At 35.3% G+C, this 22,435-nt stretch overlaps 2 protein-coding genes across 2 annotated transcripts; one reads left to right on the top strand and one right to left on the bottom strand.

Annotated features, from left to right (window-relative positions):
* Positions 1-2,790: 2,790 nt before the first annotated feature.
* Positions 2,791-3,819, bottom strand: LOC5577134 (cuticle protein 19.8). Its single transcript, XM_021843434.1, has one exon. It carries the CDS (start codon positions 3,748-3,750, stop codon positions 2,947-2,949), a length of 804 nt encoding a protein of 267 aa, XP_021699126.1. The 5' UTR covers positions 3,751-3,819; the 3' UTR covers positions 2,791-2,946.
* A 15,125-nt stretch (positions 3,820-18,944) lies between these two features.
* On the top strand, positions 18,945-20,233 carry LOC5574855 (cuticle protein 19.8). Its single transcript, XM_001661629.2, has one exon. It carries the CDS (start codon positions 19,028-19,030, stop codon positions 20,006-20,008), a length of 981 nt encoding a protein of 326 aa, XP_001661679.1. The 5' UTR covers positions 18,945-19,027; the 3' UTR covers positions 20,009-20,233.
* The last annotated feature ends 2,202 nt before the right edge of the window (positions 20,234-22,435 follow it).

The raw sequence follows: 22,435 nt of genomic DNA, 5'->3' as shown, positions 1-22,435 counted from the left end.
ATCGTAAGTCCAAGCACTTCTCCATGATTAAAACAGGACAAAAAAAAATCTTGTTAATCAGGATCATCTGCAGCCAAACCAGCGTTTTTTTCAGCTTTTGGGGCTTATTGGTAGCGGAGGCGCGTCCGCGGATGGCGGAACAACCTATGAACGGCCATTTTTGCAAAGGGCATAATATTTATTATATTTTATCAATGTTATCTAGAAGTAGAAGTTTTTCAATTAAAAAAGTCCCAAATAAAGTTGAATATTCTTGCGGTTAACTATGTCAAACCTTGTACAGCTTTCCCCATGTTGGACAGTTATTCATACCACGTGCATATGGGATTTCAGTCAATGATTCCAAAACGCAAACTTATCGCAATGCACAGATGCATTCACTCTAACCAAGACGAAACAAAGACGATCATTTCGTTTGAATTTGCCTATAATTTGATGACAGGTAAGGTAATATACAAACACATAAAATACTGAGAGTGTAACAAACAAACAAGTACAAGTGTAACACAAGTTAGGTACCTAGCGTAGTACGGAGAAACCAAATATAGTAGTTAAAACAATTTTATCTGTTTTCAAAAAATAGTAAGCTTTGAAAATTCGACATCTTCAGCAATTGATGTCAGCATAAAATAACGATCAAATTTGCCGAAGAAATCATATACATACCTGAATTGTCATTCGACCGAAATGGTTTGATATAATAGTGGCGCTTAGGGCATTGTTGCGAATAGAGCAATGTATAGGCAATGTGTATAACACATATTGGAGTAAATGTAGCTGCGGTTCACTGCAAGAATGTTCATTATTTTATTGAACTTTTGTTTTCATTGGAACACTGCTGAATAATTTTGAATCTTTTTATGAGCTTAGCATACTTCCAGATCGCATAGAAAAAAAAACATATTGAATATCATATCCTAGAAAATAATAGACAATAATGCTATGACCTTTCGTAAGTGAATGGCGATGAAAACACCTGCCCAAACTTGCCCGATCACAAGAATGACCTATACGCAATATCCCTGTTTTTTGGAAATAATCTTTGAAAAATCAAACAAAATTTTATGTTTACCATCAAATTTTTACCAGACCTACTTTATGCCAATAAATGACACAGTCATAGGCGATATAAAATCGATATAAATCCAAGCAAAACTCAAATATTACGGTTTACAACACCATTTTTGTTTTAATTGTCTATATTTTAAAAATAGTAGGCCTTGGAAATTTGACGTCTTCTGCAATAATTTTCAGCATAAATGAACAACTTTGCCGAAGAAACCATACATCTAAAATGCCATTTGACCGAATTGGCATGTGAACCATTTATGCAAATGACACAAAAAAATATGACTTTATCTCAAAACATCGGTTTAATTGAAACGATATTTTTTGCTGAAAACACCAAACGTCTTTCTCTTCATTCCGAAGAATTACAGGTTGTTTCCGCGTTTTTTCGACCCTGCCTTAGTGTGCGGTGGAGATCGAACCCACGACTCCCTATTTGCTAATCGTAATTCAGTTCGCTTCCGAGCTTTGGGGTCTCTTCATGCCGGTCGTGCATTATAAAGACTATTAGGTTATTGGGCCAACCATTTTTTTTTTTTTTCGAAAAAAAGAGTTTATTTTCGAGGAATTTGATTTTAGATATATTTTCCCATACAAATAAAACGATTTACCGTTTTGCCTCAAATTCCGAACAGACTCATATTCCGAACACTCGGTTTTTGTATGGCGATGTGGTTGAAACGTTTTGTTAAAATATGTCATTAAATTATCAGGAAATAGCAGTCAATTGCAATTCAATTTAATCATCTCCCAATCTATTTTATACCACGGGAGTAGTGATGGTTCGAGGTCAGTAAAACTAGCTTAGATAAATTTATTTGCGAAATTATTCATTTGAATACGATTTATTCGTGCTGTTCGGAATTTGACTCAAGGTGTTCGGAATATGAGACAGAATAAACACAGTGTTCGGCATTTGAATCAAAATGTTGTTCCAAACTTTTACGAAAAAACAATTCTGAATAAGTTTAAATAAACATTTTTATCGGTACAATCGACAGCTAACCGATAGACTTTGAGAAGAAATTAATTTTTTCACATATATCAGCTAATTTATGCCCACCAGATGCATTTGAAGTCACTGTTGGCCTTAAGTGTTCGGAATATGAATCAAAACGGTAACTTCTGCTGATCAATTTTGAACTTGAGCAAAGCAGGTTATGCCAACAACTACTGCGGTACTGTGCGAAGTGACATTCGAGGAACTGGCGTTCGAAGAAACGACGCTCACATATCGTTTTTACTCATATACCAAATATTTAAGGTCCACAGTGACTTCAAATGCATTTGATAGGCATAAATTAGTTGATATTTGTAAACGTTGTAATTTATTTTCAAAATTGAACTGTTAGCTGTTGGGTGTACTGATAAAAAATGTTGATTGACTTTATTTTAGTATTGTTAATACATAAAAGTGTAACTATGATCACTCTGTCTTATATTCCGAATACCTTAATTCAAATTCCGAGCAGCACGAATAAATTGTATTCAAATGAATAATTTTGCAAATAAAATTATCTGAGCTAGTTTTGCTGACCTTGAACTAGAGAAGCATTACAAATCCCAATGTATAAAATAGATTGAAAGACAATAAAATTGACTGCCATTTACTGCTAATTTGATGACAAATTTCAGCGAAAAATTTCAATCAAATCGTCATACAAAAAATAGGAATATGAGGCTGTTCCGAATTATAGACAAAACGGTACTGCTGTTTAGTATTTTTTTGAACTTTGATATATTTCATAAATCAAACGTGTATACTTAATTGTATTAAACAAAGACACTTTTTACACAATTTTACACAGATCAATTACGACATTTCAGTTAGTACGAGTTCCGAGCGGATTTATCAGTGTTTCAGATCCTGGCATTGTCTTAGTTCAGTGCACGAGCCTTGGCTTCAGCAACGGCCTTGAAATGTTCCGCTTTAGCCTGGGCAACCTCGGGTGTGTCCTGAACCGGTTGTGGAAGGTTCTCGGTCAGTGGCAAGGCTCGGGCATACAAGCGGCTGTCGTAGAAAGCAGGAGCGCCATAACTGTAGGCATAAGCTGGGGCATGGTTCCAGGCGTAGGAAGCTGGCAGGGAGTAGGAGTTCAATGCAAAAGCCGGTGCGGTTTCACTGTAGGTTGCGTAGGATAATTGGGACGGGGCAAAGGCAGCGATTTGGGCTGGAGCAGCATAACTGGCGATGGTCAATGGTTCCTTTTGAAGGGCCAGGGCAACTGGGGCAACGGCGGTTGCATCTCGAAGCTTTGCTTTCTCGATGGCCATCATGTGGTCAGCTTTAGCCTTAGCGACTTCAGGAGTATCTTGAACTGGTTCGGGAGCTACACGGGTTTCGATGGGAGCTTGTGGAAGGTTGGTAGCTTGAGCACGGAATCCATTGAGGGCATCGGCTGTGTATGTGACGGTCTGCAACTTATTCTCGGCATCCAGATAGCTGTACGATCCCCGGGTCACACCATCAAACGATTTGGTTTCAGTTTTCGCCGAAAGACCTCCATTGTATCCATATGAGTATTGTCCGAGGTTATCCTGGGAGTGGTATTGGCTGGATAGTTCAGCCGGAGCAGCATAATAGGCAGCAGCTGGAGCATATCCGTACCACCGTGGAGCCAAGAAGCTGGTCGAAGCCGTAGCAACGGCCAGAAGTGATGAAACTACAACGAACACCTTCATATTTGATAGCAATTATTTTTGCGCTGCTGGTTTACCAGTACTCGCTTGTTCGAAGGATGGAAAACGATTGACACTTTGGCGGACAGCCTTGGGAGCTTTTTATACGCAACCAAAAGGATACACCCATCCTTCCGTCAAGCGTAAACGAACAACAAATAATGTACAAGCCCACTGGCTGAACCTTCTTTGCAAAAGTAAAAGTTGATCTGTTTCATTTCCTGCAGGACCACATTTTGATCGGGCTCGCTTCTGGATCGTCACAAGTAAGGATGATAGTGTCGTCATTAAACTATCGAGCATGCAGTGCCTGGTGGCAGCATAATTTGCGCAAGCAACATATCCATGTATTCCATTTATGGATCAAGTATTTTAAACAATGCGTGACATTTGCCAAAGCTTATGAATATAAAATAGGTGATATAGATTTACATAGCCAATCAGCAAGGAACCTTTTGTGTTCAGTATATTACATTGAATTAATAGAGCTAAATTAATTTACTCGTCTGAATTGATTTAAAACTTTAGAAAAATAATTCATTTTCCTTATAATTTTAACTCCTTATACTCGGTAAGTGGGCCTTGACCAGGTTAAACGAGTTTTTCTTCGTTTGTCATTTTTTTCTATTCCAGATCTGAATTTCCCGAATTTGAATTTGAATTTTGACAATTTGCTTGGAGAATTTTCCCAGTGTTAATAATTCAAGAGCTGCCCATCAAGTTTTCGTCATATTTATCGTTATTGGTGTTTCGTTCGCTGCAATTATTATTTATTATTTATTTCTGATATTTTATTCCTCATTTGACACAGTTATTTCTATCCGTGTTAAGTTTCCATTATGGAAACTGACAGGGATGAGTGGGAAGAAAATTCCGATTGTATGACCAAACCTTTTCGTGTAAAAGTTTACCCTTCTAGTTTTTCTGGGCCTTTTGTTGAATGAGATTTATACAAATTATAAATCTGTAAAGGAAACCAAAAAAATCATTGGACAAGTTGAGAAGAGTCTTTGGATCGCGAGATGAAGCATATGCTCTCTTGGAATCCAAGTATTTTTTTAATTCCTATTAAGTGTATGCACCTTGTGATTCATGCGAAATATATGGAATAATATATGATGAATCATTGAACTGTGATGACATTAGAAATCATGGTTCAGATTTTTAGGAAAAAATCAATTTCTCTTGTCGAGATATTGGGTTGCGTCCGTTTATCAAAATTATTTATTGATGGAAATGATACCAAATATGTACATTTTAATTGTATCAAGATTACGTTTTCTTGATCTGTACTTCTAGACTACGTAGATGTTGATAATGTAATTTTGTTGCGTAAGACTTTATTATCTTAAGCTCATGTATTGTGATCGATGCATTGGTCACACTTCAAATTTTTGCTCTAACAAACAAAAATGTTTTAAGTGTGGTGACTATCATTCTTCAACCACTTGTAAGAATCAATCTAATTTATGTATTTATTGTAAACAGAAACACAATTCTTTGAAAGAATGTGCTGTTCACATTTAAAATCAAAATTCAATAAAAAAAAAAAAAAAAAAAACAAAATCTCTTGTCTTGTGCTGAAGTAATGAGATCCAATGAAAACATTGCTTCTGTAAATACCTTTGAAATTTTGTACTCGTACTTTGTAGTTGTATCTTTCACTTGCTTCTATCTTCCACTCTTAATATATCACAGTTGATCTACCACCGTTCATAGCATTTGCTAGAATCCTAGACGAACAAAAAAAAACGTTTCCTTACGCTACCATTCTTCCATCATTATAGCACGCCTTTCATTACGCCTGATACATAGGCATTCTGCTAATCAAACTGCAAGCCTCTCTGCCATAAAAATTACCGCCCATCTACACCCTTCCCGCATGAACTGGCGCAGATGCAGTGGTATATACGGTTTACCGTGGGAGCCAGTTTATTGCATCATCAATTTCTCCATCTTCCCCTCATTGGTCTGCATTCTGACGTGGAAGGCACCACTATCGCCTAAAAATAGAAGATCACCAGCACTTATACACTGAGGGTGTCTGTTAGTCCCAAGCAGTCATCTGATTGGTTCTTTGTGTAAGTGCAGCTGATCTGGCGGTACTGGAGTAGCAACCACGGGCGGCCAATCAAGCTCTAGCTCAAGCTCAAATAAAGCTACAGAGGATACTGATAACTCAATTCGGAACATTTTAGAAGAAATAGTAAAGTTTTTAGCACTCAATCCCAAAAACTTTACTTCCTACAAAAAATAAAAAATGGAAATATTTTGAATTCTTTTTAAATAAATTGAATTCTTTTGGCCCTCGTTTATCTTCATTTTTCTCTTCGTAATGGCTCAAATAAATAATAATGGTATGAACATTTTACAATGAAATTGTCGCAGAATTATTCCAAAAAATGATAGATTAAAAGTTTTGATAAGCAGTTATAATATAGATTTGTTTTGTTTAAATGAAACTTGGTTAGTATCATACAAATTCTTCCATGTTTCTAAATTTAATATAATTCGAAAAGATAGAGATTTTTTGTATGGACGAGTTCTTATTGGAAGTCGTGATAATATAGGATTTTCGTTATAAGATTTATCAATGCATTCATAAGTTGATTAGATTGCAATTTCTGTTAAAAGAGAAAAGTGTGAGTTTTCAGTTTTTTCGCCTCCATATTCCTCTTAACAATTCTTTTTCTTTATCACAAGTTTGAAGTATGTTGAATAAAGTTTCTCCCCCATTTGATATACTAGGTGATTTTAATGCACATAATTTTGCTTGGGGTAGTGAGGAAACGAATGGTAGAGGTTTATTGATAATGGAATTAATTTATGACTTAAACTTGCATATGATGGATCTTTCACTAGGAGTGTAGTACATCATTCGTGTATTGACTTATCTCTATGCTCTAATAGCTTGTCTGTGTAATGTTCTTGGCAAACTATTGACGATCCTAACGGTAGTGATCATTTACCAATTTTAATTGAAATTCAAAATACTGTCCAAGGTAAATTAATCAATGAAATTAATGCTCCTGACCTATACAACAATGTTAATTGGAAAACATTTTCTGATCTTGTATCTCTTTCACTAATTTATATTGTTAAATTGATATCTCCAATTGAAAATCACAATTATTTTTCAAAATTTTCAATTTATTGTTTTCACAAATCTCAAAAAAAAAAACATGTTCTATTAGAAAAAATTGCCCTTTTTAAGTGGGGTAATGAATGTTCCATTACAAACTAAATCTTATGCTTTTAAATTATTTCGTCAATCATGCTCCAGAAATCAGTATTTTCTATATCGTATTGCTGAGGCACAATTTATAAGACTATAACTAAATCCAAAAAAGAGAAATTACTGGAAAAAAATGTTCAAAATTTAGATACAGAAACTTCTTTATCTGTCTTGTGGTCTGTTGCCAGAAATCTAAGAAATTATGAACCCACCGCCACCGTTCCTAATGTTTTAGAATATTCCCAAAAATGGATACTTGAGTTTGCTTCAAAAATTTTTCCTGATTTTGTTCCACGATCCATTAAATTAAAAATAGTTCATTTTATTATTTTCCTGAACTTTGCTGTTTATTTTCATTAGCTGAGTTAAATATTGCACTATCAATTACTAAAAATACTGCTGCAGGTTTAGATAATATTGAATTTATTATGTTAAAAAAATTACCTGATGATGGAAAACTTCATTTACTTTCAATATATAATGCTTTCCTATATCAAAATATCATTCCTACTGAATGGCGTTCAATCAAAGTTATCAGTATTCTAAAACCTGGTAGAGATCCGTCATCAGCTTATAGTAGATGACCTATTAGTTTATTATTTTATTTGCTTAAACTTTTGGAAACAATGATTTTAAATCGTCTTGAATTGTGTGCTGAGAACAATACAATTTTTCATCTTCTAATTGTGTTTTACTCTTAGCTCTTCAACTTCCATTCAATAAAAAACAAGACTTAGTTTTCACTTTACTTGATGTTTCTGGAGCCTATTATTTTGTTCTAATCGAATTATTCTTCAAAAAGATGCATAATTTAAAAATTTCCGATATGATTTCTAATTTCTTAAACAATGTATTTTCTTTCCAAATTATGAACTTTTTCCATAATGAAGATTCAAAATTAAAGATTCAAAATTAAGGATATATATATATATATATATATATATATATATATATATATATATATATATATATATATATATATATATATATATATATATATATATATATATATATATATATATATATATATATATATATATATATATATATATATATATAATCAATGAAATCGCAATCAGTTTTCTGTACATTGTTCGAACTAATAAGGAACAAAGTTTAGAACGGTCGATTTTTGGAGGTTATCAAAAGGTTATTAAAAATTGGCTGCAAAATTCGATAATTATTTTTATTTTTTTTCAAAAAAAGGCTTGTTCTTCGAAAGCATTATCAATTTGAAGCTTGCTCTACAATATCAAGTTATTTTTAGAGAAACAATTTTCCAGATATAAACAAAATCATTTTTATCGATTTTTTTTTTCATTTATATGGATATGAGTAGAATTTTAAGGATTAAATTACATCCAGGCGGAAATAATAATATACAGTCATCTCTCCCTTACTCGATATTGAAGGGACCATCGAGTTAGGGAGGTATCGAGTTACAGAACACAAAAGCAGTGCAACTGCGTTCCAAGGGACCATCGATTTAGCCATGAAAACCAACTTTTACTGTGGTTCTCTAACTCGATATCGAGATACGGATTATCGAGTAAGGGAGAGTTAACTGTAGTATTAATATGAAAAATAACCTACGCCATTATAGAGTTGCTTATTTAGTCTCCACGTCATATTTTAAGCACAATAGAACAACAAATGCTTTATTTTTAGAAGACCACACATGACAATCATCAAAATTGGGAACAATTCTTTAGGCCGTCATTGAAATTTGTACGCGTCGCACAGTGGGACGAAATCAAAAAAAGTGAGACATGTGTGTTTGTGCTTAAACTATTGGGTTTAGCGTTTCGACATGTTCTACAAAGATTCATCATTTGTTGAGTACTTAATTTAGACACTGAAAAAAAATTCACTTAAAGTGATATACACTGAGAAAATAAATTAACTTTTTTAATTATTGTCAAAATTGAAAACTGTCTAAGGAAGTATTGTAGGCGACATCATTTCATGAAAGTTTGTCGAGGACAGGAAAGCTCTATCTTCGACACTGACGAAGTTAGGGGGTAAAAATGATGGGTACCCCCTTAAAACTCATATTTTCTTCATAACTTCTATATTTGAGTTTTTACATTTTTACAATGTTTCAATGATTAAGGTGCTGTAAAAATACACATTTTTGCCCAAGACACTGAAGCGCTAGCTCTCCATTTTGAAGATTTACGAACGATTTTCTGATTTTTTCACATCAAATTTAAGTGTGCATATCTTGTAAAGTTGCAAGTAGTAGCAGCTAATTTTAGCATCATGCTGTTCCTCAACCTTTACCCTTTTAAAATATGTACGAATAATTGCGGGGTCAAGCGGGGCTCATCGCAGTTTGTTTAATGGAAAATTGTATTTCCCATAATTAAATATATATTTTTTGCAGTTTTTTATGTATGTGGTATAGTTTTTAAGTATTGTTTTTATTTTGCTATGGAATTTTTAATGTTTGCCCATTTTTTTTACTGTCGTACACAACAAAATCGATAGATTTTTTTGAGAAACATTAATAAATTACTTAAAAAATAGAATGTAGGTACAGTACAAGTTGACTGGTATAAAAAAAAAAATATAACAAATATATGAATAATTAAAAATAAAACATCAAATTTGCTTAATTTTCACGTTTTTGAAAATTTCCCGGGATCCCGGGATTTCCCGGGAAATGGCAAATTTATTTCCCGTTTCCCGGGAAATCAAATCCCGGGAAATTTGAAAACCCTATCAACAAATGATGAAACTTTGTAGAACATGTCGAAACGCTAAACCCAATAGTTTAAGCACAAACACACATGTCTCACTTTTTTTGATTTCGTCCCACTGTGCGTCGTTGATGACTGTTGCTAATTCATCTTACGATTTCGAATCAAAGAAAATCAATTGGTTTTGCACTAACGCAGCTGAAAAAGTATCAGCATACTTCGTGCATGTTAGGGCGTACAGTGATACTTTTTCAAGTCAATATAAACTATCAAGATTGAGTTTTATCACTTTGAAATGCAAGCTGAAAAGTCATCATTGTTGCCAAAACGAATGACGGGCTACTTAGCCTTAATTAAATCGTATTTATTTTCCATGTATTATTTTCAGAATGTGTTAATCTGAGATTACCTATCAAAACATTCGGAGAAAAATGCTTACAATTTGCTATAGATCGATAAATATGCGCATGTGATTTTAAAAGTATGACATTTTTCAATAAAACGGCCATAAAGAAAACATTTTGTACCTAAGAATGCGGTTAAAACTCAAGATTCTTCGCTCTTTCATACAAATATAGTCTCTTTAGTAATCTAAACCAATTTTTACACGCTTATTACTTTACTATTTTGCTGAGAGTAAAAGGATGGTGTTTCAGCAAATTTGGCCATAAGGAATAGATCACTAAAGTGACCTAGTGTTAGAGAATGGTGGAATATTATTGATGTTTTTAAAGCTTTACCTTTAGTTACAATTTGTTCATAAAAATTTGATTTTTTAATGCGAAAAATAATGCTTAACTTTGACGAACAGTTTTTCCTAAAAGTTTTGCAAAAACTACTCAAGTAACCGTACAGCTGTATATAGTTGTATTAATAAGCACTTTATTCTTCTTCTTGGCATTAACGTCCTCACTGGGACAGAGCCTGCTGCTCAGCTGTTCTTATGAGCACTTCCAAAGCTATTAACTGAGAGCTTTCGTTGCCAAAGTTGCCATTTTCGCATTTGTATATCGTGTGGCAGGTACGATGATACTCTATGCCCAGGGAAGTCAGGGAAATTTCCATTACGAAAAGATCCTGGACTGACCGGGAATCGAACCCAGACAACTTCAGCATGGCTTTGCCATGTAGCCGTGGACTCTAACCACTCGGCTTAGGAAGGCCCCTGTAAAATATTGCATATAAAGTTATACTGCGTTATATGTGTCATTAAAGCAGTATTAAAGTGTAAAAGGGTACTATTGCAGTTTAAAACCGGCTACACTGCCCATAAAGGCAAAACTGTCCCATATGAAAAAAGTAGGCATTGGGAAAAAAGCGTTCAAAGTTTGAAGTTTGTCTTCTCATACAAATGTTCATAATCTTCTAGTACATTTCTATTTACCATAATTATTCAACACAACCGCATAGAGCCTGTTATTTCTTTATTTTTCAATATGGGACTGCATCAACTTCACATTTTTCCACAACATTTTCAAACATTTTTTTGTGTTAATTTATATATGCATAGTAAAATATATATATATATATTGAAACATGGATGTTGCGACGAAAAAGGTGTTGGTTCGAAAATCAATATGGAACAGTTATGCTTTTATGGGCAGTACATTTCCTAGTCTTTTGTTGGTAATTGCTTAAGTATAGTTAGGGTCTGTACCGTATAGAAGCTTTAGCCAAATCATATTTAATGTATAAAGGAAACCATAGGTGATCGAACTTCGTTGCATTTTCAAATGTTAAATTTATGTCATATTATGCATGCATAAAGCATAACAATGTGTTTATTTTAAGATCAAAAAACAGAAACACAATTTAAAAATAATATTTCCAAGATCCATTGCATTTTTGTCGTTGGATGTCAAAGTCAACACTTGATATTGAACTTATTTGTCCAACTATTAACGCATCGTTTTTGTTCGTATTTGAAGTTTACGCACTACCGCCAGCTGTTGGCCCATCGACCAAACACGATGATTTTAGCATTGGGCGTACATACTCTCGCGACTATGATTTTTGAAGCAATTTGTTCTAAGTATTACGTCTGTTTGTCGGTGGTTGCACTCTCAAGTTACACTGAGAAAAATCTACACGTCAAGATCGTGTGTTTTACTTATAGATTTACGCAAAGAGGAAAACCACATTACTTGAGTGTGGTAGCCATATGGATTTCGTAATGGACTTCACGGTATAATAACATGTGTATCAACATTAGGTTGTCGTGTGAAACAAACATGAATGGCTAAATATTAAATCATGAAAACCAACTGATCTGCTTATTGAACTCGAAATGTAGTGGCTTTGGATAGTTATGTGTGATAGAACATGAATGTCATGAGACTGAAAGAAGAAATTTTATAGAAGAACTCTTGCTCCCCAAAATGTGGATTCGAGGCTCCTCTGCTTGTCGCAAGCTCATTTGAATTTTTTTTTTCAAGCAAGTGAGTCAGCAATAAGCAGGGCGCCACAAATCCATATTTTGAGAAGCCCGGGATTAGCATTTTAAATTTTATTGGAAGCTGAAAGCTAGGAAAATCTGTTAGTGGAATCCGTTCTTTTCTCAATGCAAATTTTCCTCTAACACTTTCAGCTTCAGAATTTGCTTCTTCTCTTTGGAACATGATGATGACTGTCGTTCGACAAGAGGTCCGACCGCAATTTAGTTCGCTATGGGTTGATCACTAACAATTTAGAAATTTGGAACACGGAAATCAACAGCAGGCTCATCGATTTCAAATCGACCAACTTGAACAAGATGATCATGACACAAGATAACCATAAGTTAAACACACTGCATCCGTGTTGGGTGATGATCTATGAACCCATAGGTTGACACATACGAATTTGAAATGGAAAGCTTCAGGAACTTATGTGAAAAATTATGGAATTCTTGTTGTCGGTTGATGAATCGGCCCATGAAGCAAAACTAAAGAATTGAATGTGTAACACACACGAAGTTTGTAAGCAAATCACAACCAATCGATATACAAGTTCATGAATCGATCCATAATCAAACGTGTGGATAACCGCGTCTGTCACGTTAGGCGGATGGTATGCGCATGCGATCGCGGGATTTTTGGTTCGATTCCAAGTCGTCCCGATTTTTCTTGTCCAAATTTTGGTTTCTTATAAGGCAAATCTAAGAATTTCAACCCGATTTCTTGTGGCGAATATTCATAAGGGTTATTTATGTATTTCTATAGTCTATTTACTTGAGTGAGAAAAACAGTGACGATAAATACAGCTTGAAGTCTTGCCGTATTTGTTGCGATGAAGCATTGAGTAAGATGATGCAATGAAACATTGAGTGGTGACCGTATATACCCCAATAATGCACGTTTCACTGCTACAATAAAGCAATGCTTCTTCTTCTTTCTGGCGTTACGTCCCAACTGGGACAAAGCCTGCTTCTCAGATTAGTGTTCTTATAAGCACTTCCACAGTTATTAGCTGAGAGCTTTCTTTGCCGATTGACCATTTTCGCATGTGTATATCGTGTGGCTGGTACGAAGATACTCTATGGCCTGGGAATCGAGAAAATTTCCTTTACGAAAAGATCCTCGACCAGCGGAATTCGAATCCACGACCCTCAGCTTGGTCATGCTGAATAGCTGCGCGTTTACCGCTACGGCTATCTGGGCCCCCAAAGCAATGCTTCATTGCATTCATAAAATAGAATTAGAGTATAATTGCTCGCATATTACAGAATAAAAGCAATGATGCATCGCACTTGCTGAATTAACCCGTTAACGCCCAATGTATCCCACAATTGTGCTTAAGTCTCGAAATTGTTGTTAATAGTTAGGTGTCCATAAAATAAACACAGTTTCAGCAAAAATATTAAAGTATATGGTGAAGATCAAAAAAAAAAAAAAAAATCTTTAGAGTTTGTCGTCAATATCTGATAGCTCTATAGAATTAATTTTGCATTTTATTAAGACGAAATTAATGCTAGTTGATCCTTTAGAAACAGCAAGCGTTGTGAAAAATAACTCTTTTACTACCACGGGGGAGAAAATTTACGCTTACAACAAAGGGTCCAGAAAATGCGTTGGAAGTCCAGCTTTAAAAATGCATATCTCCGTCGTTTTCTAAACGATTTTTTGCAGCAATGGAAAGAGACAATTTTTGAGATCAATATCCATTTAAAATTTATTAAAAAAAAATAGTATACCCAAAGTGTTTTTTAGCGAAGTTTTCTTCTTAGTGTTATTTGGTACGGATTTGTGACACAAATTAAGCAATGTAACAATATTGAAGGTAATAAATTATAGTTTGCTTGGTGAAAATAAACCCTGTTTTATAATATTTTTACCTGTAAATCAAAATTCGGCGCTGTAACATATATTTTTTTCTACATGGATTTGATTCTAGAAGCCCAGCAAACAGAAATAGATTATTTTTTATAGCACTCAAAATATCATTCAATTAAAACAACCTATGAAAATTTTAATTTTTTAACACTGTTTGCCTAAAAAAGCTAAATTCATAGCAATAACTGATGGATTTCGTGACTGAAATATGTCTGCTGAAGTCTGTTGAATATAGTTGTGCAGATATTTGCATAATATTTTGATTACGCTTTAAATTGATTTCAATTTTGAAAATTACGAGGATTCCATTTTTTATTCTATTTGTCAATAAAACAAAATTTTATGCGATGACATCTTGTTTTGTCGTTATAAATTTTATTATAGAAGTCTGGAGGACATGTTTGTCCAGAAAATAAAATTTTTGAGTGCATTCAAAATTAATTTAATTTAAAAAATTATAAAAAGTCCCTTTTGAAACTTTTTGTCTGCAAATTAAAAATTAAAAACAATTTATTCGAATTTGTTTCCCCACGTTCCCCTACAAACGATCCGGAGAAAGTTTGAAGTTGTTTTTGTTTTATTTCTTGGCAAATGACGAAATACAAATACATGATTTTTTATCATGAAGTGTGTTTTTGTTTTTTAACATGTAATAATTGTTAAACTAGAATGATTTATACAACAGTGGTAAAAATTAGTTTCGGCGGATAGTGTTATACAGGCATTGCATTTTATCTCATCTTTCGATCATCTGAGCAAGATATGGATCGAATAAACGTATATTATCTAGAGCTCTTTGATCATCTTTATTGTGGAAATCTATGGCTCTTTTGATGCTCGATAAAATCATTTCGACTCAGCAATCCGCGTTGTTTATACAGTGACAGCTTTTGCAAGAATTACAAAACAATTCGCAGACTCATCGAAAGTAAGTGCCCTAACACATTTAGAAGGCAACCAGTTTTCAATTTAATCACCTTTAAGGTTTTGCAGAATTTCACTGGTTTCACTGGTGGATTGGAGATTCTTTCGCTGCATAGTGCATAATGAATTTTCGCAAAACGAACCAGTGAGTCTAGCCGCATATTACAAGTATAACTATTGAGGATCCTAAATGCCACTTTTTTCTCAAACAGAAATCAAGCAGGACGACAGACGCCGTAATATTTTAAACGACAAAGAAAAATGAAATAATAAAGAGCACTATTTGCTAAAAGAAAAGCAATTTTTATAAATTTTATGTCTTACACCCTTGAAAAGAGAACGAAAATCTATTTTTCTCCAAGTCTATGTGTCAGGCATGGCATTTGTTGGGTATGGTACGCTATGTAGCATACTGGATCTACCGTACAACTTCAGCATATTTAGGTCATATGCATGGATTTGGAGAAAAATAGACTATCACGTGTCGATAATTTAGGTTCATGAGAGTGTTCAGAAGTGTACGTTCGCTGCTGTAATAGAAAACTTTTCATTGAACGAAAAAAGCTCCACTAGTCCATTGAGTGTTTCAAGTGTCTTCTGATGTAAGACGGTTCAGTATCTGTGATACGTTAGTAAAACAAACTTTCACTAGTTACATTTTTCTCATCTCTAAAAAGTTCAATAGTCGATTGCAATTAATCCATACAACAGTTCCTTGAAATCTTTTTCGTTCTTCAAATTCTTCGGAACACTGAACTATTAATCTATAGCTCATCAATCAGTAGGCACCACGTTCTGAAAATAAGCTTTTTCCGGAGTCACAAAATGTTATTATTTCTAAGAAAAAGATGATAAGTTCAGAATTACCAACCTCAAATTACGTTACTGAACTCAAGTAATCAGTTATGAAACAGAACTTTGATCATATCGCCATAGAGCTGTCAAGATAATCAAGATGGAAAGATGAAATCATTCCAATGCGCTCTTCGATTAGGGATAATATCTTTGAATCATACGCAGATGATCTCTTGGATCAGATGAGATTGTAATGCCTGGTGTTATACCACGTGCAAATGTTGTGTGAAAACTTGTTTTTCAAAGTGATTAAATTGTTTATTTTTTCTTTTCGAAGTTTATATCTGAAGATGAGTCGTGGAGTTTTATTTTCTTCTTTTTATTTGCTTGCGTTTTGCTCGATAGTGCTCTGTAATGGCTCCAGCAATCGAATTTGTTTCGCGCGACTGCATTTTTTTTATCTCTTGTGTGTGTTAATCGTGGAATTTGATGAGTTTGTTTTGATCAGCAGCGCATGATCACAATGAGTAAATATTAAACATTTGTCGGCCAGAACATCTACCGAACGTGTCCTATGGCACTATCCTTTCCATCAACATTCCACAACATCCCGTAACACCTATGAGAGATCGTAGAGTTCTCTGCATCTTTCTTAAGTAGGTGTTCAATCAATCATCCTTTCCCATTCCCCAGCTTTCGCAAGGACGTGGCCAGGACAGTTCTCGACTATTAGAGGATGCGTCAATCTTGTCTAAGAGTTAGAAGCTAATCCCAAATTTCTGACTTTGGTAACGGACGGGAAGGAGGCAACCTTCATACAATGGTCTAGGACTGTACCACCTACGAATTTGTGCGAAATGCTTAATGCTTAATGCTAATGATAATGCTAATGCTAAAGTTACCTCAATGCACAATGAATGCCAGATTGGGTTCTCTCTTTCATAATGATTTTTTGGACTGGGAAAAATCCAAGTAAATAATTTATTCCATTTTTGATCTCTTCAGGTGACTTGATAAATTTCGCAGCTTAAAACAGTTTTGTGATGAAAAAGCGTTGCGTAATAATCATTGCGTTGCGTTATGACTATTACCACACTGAATAATTCAGTGCACAAAAGTAGGCAGTTTTATGACAGATAGGCGTGATGTAAATCAGCCTATTATGATGAGAAATTGCAAAAAGTTTATTCTGCCATATCAAATGCTTTATTGAATCTCTTACGATTTAATGTATGGGTGCAAAACCTAAAAAAATATTAGCAGTTAGAAATTATTGAAATTGTTACTTGGGAACATGTTTTAGATCACTTTAGCCAAAGTGTATACTAGGTATTTCATTAGAGCTTCTTTAAGAGTTGTCCAATGCTTTTGTTTGAAAGAAATGAAGATTTCCACAAGAAAATGTTAGTCATTTTGCTTACGAATTATTCGCAAAAATAACTTCTGTTAAAGGTTGAAATTCCAAGTAACAAAATTAGTTTCATGATTTTCTTCAGAATTTTTACAAGAACAAATTATAAAACTCAAGAATAAATCGATTCATCCTGCAAAACCAGAATAAAAACACGATGATAATCTCATAAAGCTAATCTGGCCCACGCTTCAGTAGGTTTTCAAATAAATAAAAAATAAATAAATAAATCACTAATCGTTTGGAAAGTGTTTTTTTAGCAATTAGACTTTGTTTGGTACCTATCGCGATTGAAATCATTTCTGAACTTTAAAGAATATTTAATGTGATAAAGTGACAAATGTTTCAAGTTGGTACCGATTAAGGAATTTTAATCAATAAACACTAAGGTGCTGTTTTGTATTTTGAGTGGGAGACGGACTACACTGGCAATATAAAGTACCTTTTTTCACCTTCCTCATACATCATTTTTTTATCGTTTATGTTACTTTGAACTCTTAAGATTACATTTAATCTTAATAAAAATTATTAAACAATGTTGGAATATGTAAATATCGTCAAGAACATGATTATAAATTAATGCTACAACTTGGTATTCAGGATATTGGAATCAATATTGAGGAAAGAGTTCTGATTTTTGTTTGAGAACAAGGAGTTTGAAGATTGATTTAACAATGGGCTTAGTAAATATATTGGGTTTTACTGTGATCAGCATAAATAATCCACAATACAATGCGCAATGCGCTATATTGAAGAATTTATGGAGAGCCTTGTAAAACTTACTTCTAGGTCAAATATTCTTATAAAACCAATGGTTTTATAGGGCAAACTTCAAGTATTTGTGAAGATGGTTTGAAGGTAATGAACTGGAGGAGATTACTTCAACTTGTAAAAAGATACTATACAACTGCAAAAAATGATCGTGCTATTATAAAACCACCATAAAAATTGAACAAATCCAAATAGAATCGGAATTGTTAATTAGGATAGTTACTCTTTTGTTTCTTCCTTTCCTGCATGTTAAACGGACTTGACCACATCTAAAGCCAAGATTGCAAACATTATGCACGCACGAGATTCGTAGCAATCAATTTCTCGCGCTTTTTAGCACCCCAGAAAATGACGCTCAAGATTTCCTACCGAGTTACGCACGATTGAGATAGTACACGACTGCCAAATGAAAGTAAGCCTAAGATAAAAAAAAGCCAGTCATCCCTTACTCACGAGTAGAACCGGATTTAGCCAAGTCGTCGCCGGTCAGGGTGGAGTTGAACTTCAATTCACGCGTCAGGGTCTCGGTCGTCTCCCGCACATGCTGCTCGTGCTCGTGCATTCAATCCTTTGGAAAGGGTATCCGGTAATGGATGGCGGGAGAGGGAGAAAACAGGGAGGTAAAATACCTACCAGCAGTACGAAATGTGTATATGTAGCAAGGTCGCGGATGTTGGAAGCTGGGAGGAACGCTTATTAAACCATTGTTTCACGTTTCTTCTCTTTGATGCTTTCAACCGGTTTAGTCGTATAAGGATAGTCCCGATATGATATTATGTCTATGTGATCCCACCCCACATACGTCCTGTTCTGCTAAAGAAATCAGGTTGAGAGCAAGGGAAGAAAAAATGCGAAACCAACGATCAACGACAACTTTTATTGTATCAAGTTTAATTTTTTGTTCCATTGCTTAAAATTGATAGTGTCCAATGTACGGTGGTTGAGAATAAGAACGACGATGAAGAAATGCGAAAACAAGTCTTCCAAGAAGAAACCTTCTAGCAATTGAAACTGGGAGCAAATCGGCATCGGGGTATAAATAGTTCGGTAATTTGGTTCTCCAGGTATCAATCGTGTTTAGTCCTTCGAATTAGCGAGTACTGGTATTCCAGCAGCGCGAAACATATCAAATATGAAACTGTTCGTTGTAGTGTCATCTCTGTTGGCCGTTGCCACTGCTGCTCCTCATCTGTTGACGCAGCAAGTGTACAGTGCTATTCCAGCAACTACCTACATTGCTGCTGCACCTGTGGAAGTGTCTAGCCAGTTCCACGCCCAGGATGCTCTCGGTCAGTACACATATGGATATAACGGAGGACTGTCTGCAAAGACGGAAACTAAGGCTATTGATGGAGTGACTCGTGGAGCTTACAGCTATCTGGATGCTGAGAACAAACTGCAAACCGTTACCTACACTGCTGATGCCTTGAATGGATTCCGTGCTGAAGCTAGCAATCTGCCAGTTGCTCCAGTTGAAACTCGCATGGCTCCCGAACCAGTTCAGGATACCCCTGAAGTAGCTCAAGCTAAGGTTGAACACATGGCTGCTGTTGAGGAAGCTAAGGTTCGCAATGCTGCCGCTGAACAGGCTGATGAGGAAGACAAGTCATCTGTCGTCGTGGATGCTGCTCCAGTTGCGCCAATTGCTGCTGTCGCTCCTATCACCTATGCCGCCGCTGCTCCAGCCATAGCTTTGGCCCCAGCTTCCGGATTCTCATACTCCACATCCTCCTTGGCTCTGAAGCAGGAACCAATTGCATACACCACCTATGCTGCTGCTCCAGTTCCAGCCGCCGTCGAAATCAAGTCTCCAACATCCTATTCCTATTCGACCTACACCCAGTCGGCTCCAGCCACCGTTGCCGTGAGGACCGCTGAGATCCCAGCTGCTGTCCACTACAGTGCTGTCCAACAGCCCATCTACGCCTACTCTTATGGTGTTCCGGCTTACTACACCACTTCCAACATTGCTGCTCCAGTTGCCATCGCCCGTTCTCTGCCAGCTGCCGAAGTGGCTCTGCCCGAACCAGTTCAGGACACCCCAGAGGTCGCCAAGGCTAAGGCCGAACATCTGCAAGCTGTTGCCGAAGTTAAGGCTCGCAACCTGCAGTAAGACACAACTCGGATAACTCGGATCTTCAAACCAACCAGCAACAATAACTAGCTCATCGGAAATAATCTTGAATTACTTTTGTAAAAAGTGTACAATTTATGATTTGAACAAAAACAAAGTTAACTCCCACAGACTGTGAGTGTAATTAGAATTCTGTTTGCGCAGAAATGTACAAAAACAAATGAAAACCAAAATAAAAATGGAGAGGAAAGTGAATAATAGCAATTTGAAGTGTTTTATTATTATTTATCTTTATTTGAGTGGCTTTTCGCCCTTGACGAGTTCGCCACTTTGGAGTGTTTTAATTGCAACATAATTTGTTCATTAAGCCAAATATTATGATTGTTTTTACAGTAAAAACGCGTCAACATTTCCACTACACTCGCCTCTCTCTATTCTCGGCTTAATTTATTGCCTAACGAAGTGCATACTTTACTACCCAGGTTACATTGGTAGCTGAATAACAGTTTTTTTTAATTCTTTATTAGTATCATTCCAAATATTACATTCATTACATATACCTAGGTGTTCTGTGTTAGGCAACACTATCATCCTAATTTGGTAAAGCAAATTATAGCTTTTATTAACATTTTGTTAGCAACATATTACAGTGCTACAGCCGTAGCAGTTCTGGTTTTTTACAGGTGAGTTGATTTGAACTGCTTATAAGAGAAAAAAAAACAAGTTTTCAATTTACTTAACCTAACTTAACCTAAATATATAACGCATTAATCGTGGCAATAGAAGATTGCAACGATTTTTATTAAATTTTTTATTTGTTATTATTATTATTATTTTGTATAAACATTGGATATTCTATGTAACTCATTGGTACTATACCAGGGAGAAAGCTTCAGAATCATTTTCAAAATTTTATTTTGAATTCTCTGCAGAGCTTTCTTCCTGGTATTACAACAGCTAGTCCATATTGGTACAGCATACAACATGGCTGGCCTGAAAATTTGTTTGAATATCAAAAGCTTGTTCTAAAGACAAAGTTTTGATTTTCTATTAATAAGGGAATAGAGACATTTGACATATATGTAACATTTGGCTTGAATGCCCTCAATGTGATTTTTAAAAGTTAAGTTTTTATCTAGCATCATCTGACTAATTTATTGGAACCTCTCTCAACAAGACAAGATGTCTACTTGAAAGTTTCAAATAAAAAGCTTTTGGTTTATGTGGGAATATTATTAGTTGAGTTTTGGAAGCATTAGGAGAAATCCCAGATAGCCGTAGCGATAAACGCGCAGCTATTCAGCATGACCATGCTGAGGGTCGTGGGTTTGAATCCCGCTGGTCGAGGATCTTTTCGTAAAGGAAATTTTCTCGATTTCCAGGGCATAGAGTATCTTCGTACCTGCCACACGATATACAAAATGGTCAATCGGCAAAGAAAGCTCTCAGTTAATAACTGTGGAAGTGCTCATAAGAACATCTGAGAAGCAGGCTTTGTCCCAGTTGGGACGTAATGCCAGAAAGAAGAAGAAGAAGGAGAAATCTTCCATTATTGCAAGTATGAAGAAAATATATCCAAACTCTTTTGCAATCTACTACAGATGACACGCATGCTTCGTCCTTTGGCGGAAAGGCCTGTATCATCAGCAAACAAATATTTTTGACATCCCTGAGGTAACTCAGGTAAGTCAGATGTGAAAATATTGTATAACTAGCTTACCCGACTTGGCTAGCCACGTTCCAACAAAATTTTGAAGCGAAAAGCTACGTATAATCTTTCAAATGATATGTTACTGATGACCGCTAAATCGCCTAAATTTATGCTCTGGCTATACTCCATCGAGCACGTGGCCTATATGCTGTTGTAGTGTTCTATTATGAAATAGTTATAGCCTTATATGCTATTGTAATGTTTCTTATGCTGTGAAATATTGCAAAAGTTCCAGAAGATTCTATGAATTAGAGAGTAGAATCTTATCAAACATTCTAGCATATTCTCCAGAATAGCTGCTGCAGCGTGGTAGGACTCATTGCCATTTTTCAAAATTACAGTTGTGGTGAAAATACCATCGACTCAGGGAAATATCGAGCCATAGAACAGGAATATTTTGGAAAGCTGTTTTAAGGTATCATTATAGTAAGCATAAAATTTTGTTTTAAGTCTGCATCCATGAGTCGATATCGAGTCATTCAACATCAACTTAAGGAAGTTTCACCGTCACCTGAGTTGGAACTGGAGAAACCCGTTTCACATTTTCAACTCCAACCCGTTTCAAGTTCGACCAAATAACAATTGGCTTGAAGCTGATTTGTTCACGTTTAGTCACCACCCAATTACTAAACTGACGACAATGATATTGGATTTGAGAATATTGTGCGACTTGGAATGAACAATGTTTCAGAAAACTCCAGAATATTTTGTCAAAGAGCTATTGTCGTGCTCCACAATTTGCAATTGTAATGTTC

This window comes from Aedes aegypti, chromosome 2 (assembly GCF_002204515.2).
Source record: "Aedes aegypti strain LVP_AGWG chromosome 2, AaegL5.0 Primary Assembly, whole genome shotgun sequence".
In the NCBI taxonomy this organism is placed as follows: Eukaryota; Metazoa; Arthropoda; class Insecta; order Diptera; family Culicidae; genus Aedes; species Aedes aegypti.
Note: the sequence above shows the minus strand (reverse complement) of the source record. Positions and strands in the feature narration are given on the sequence as shown.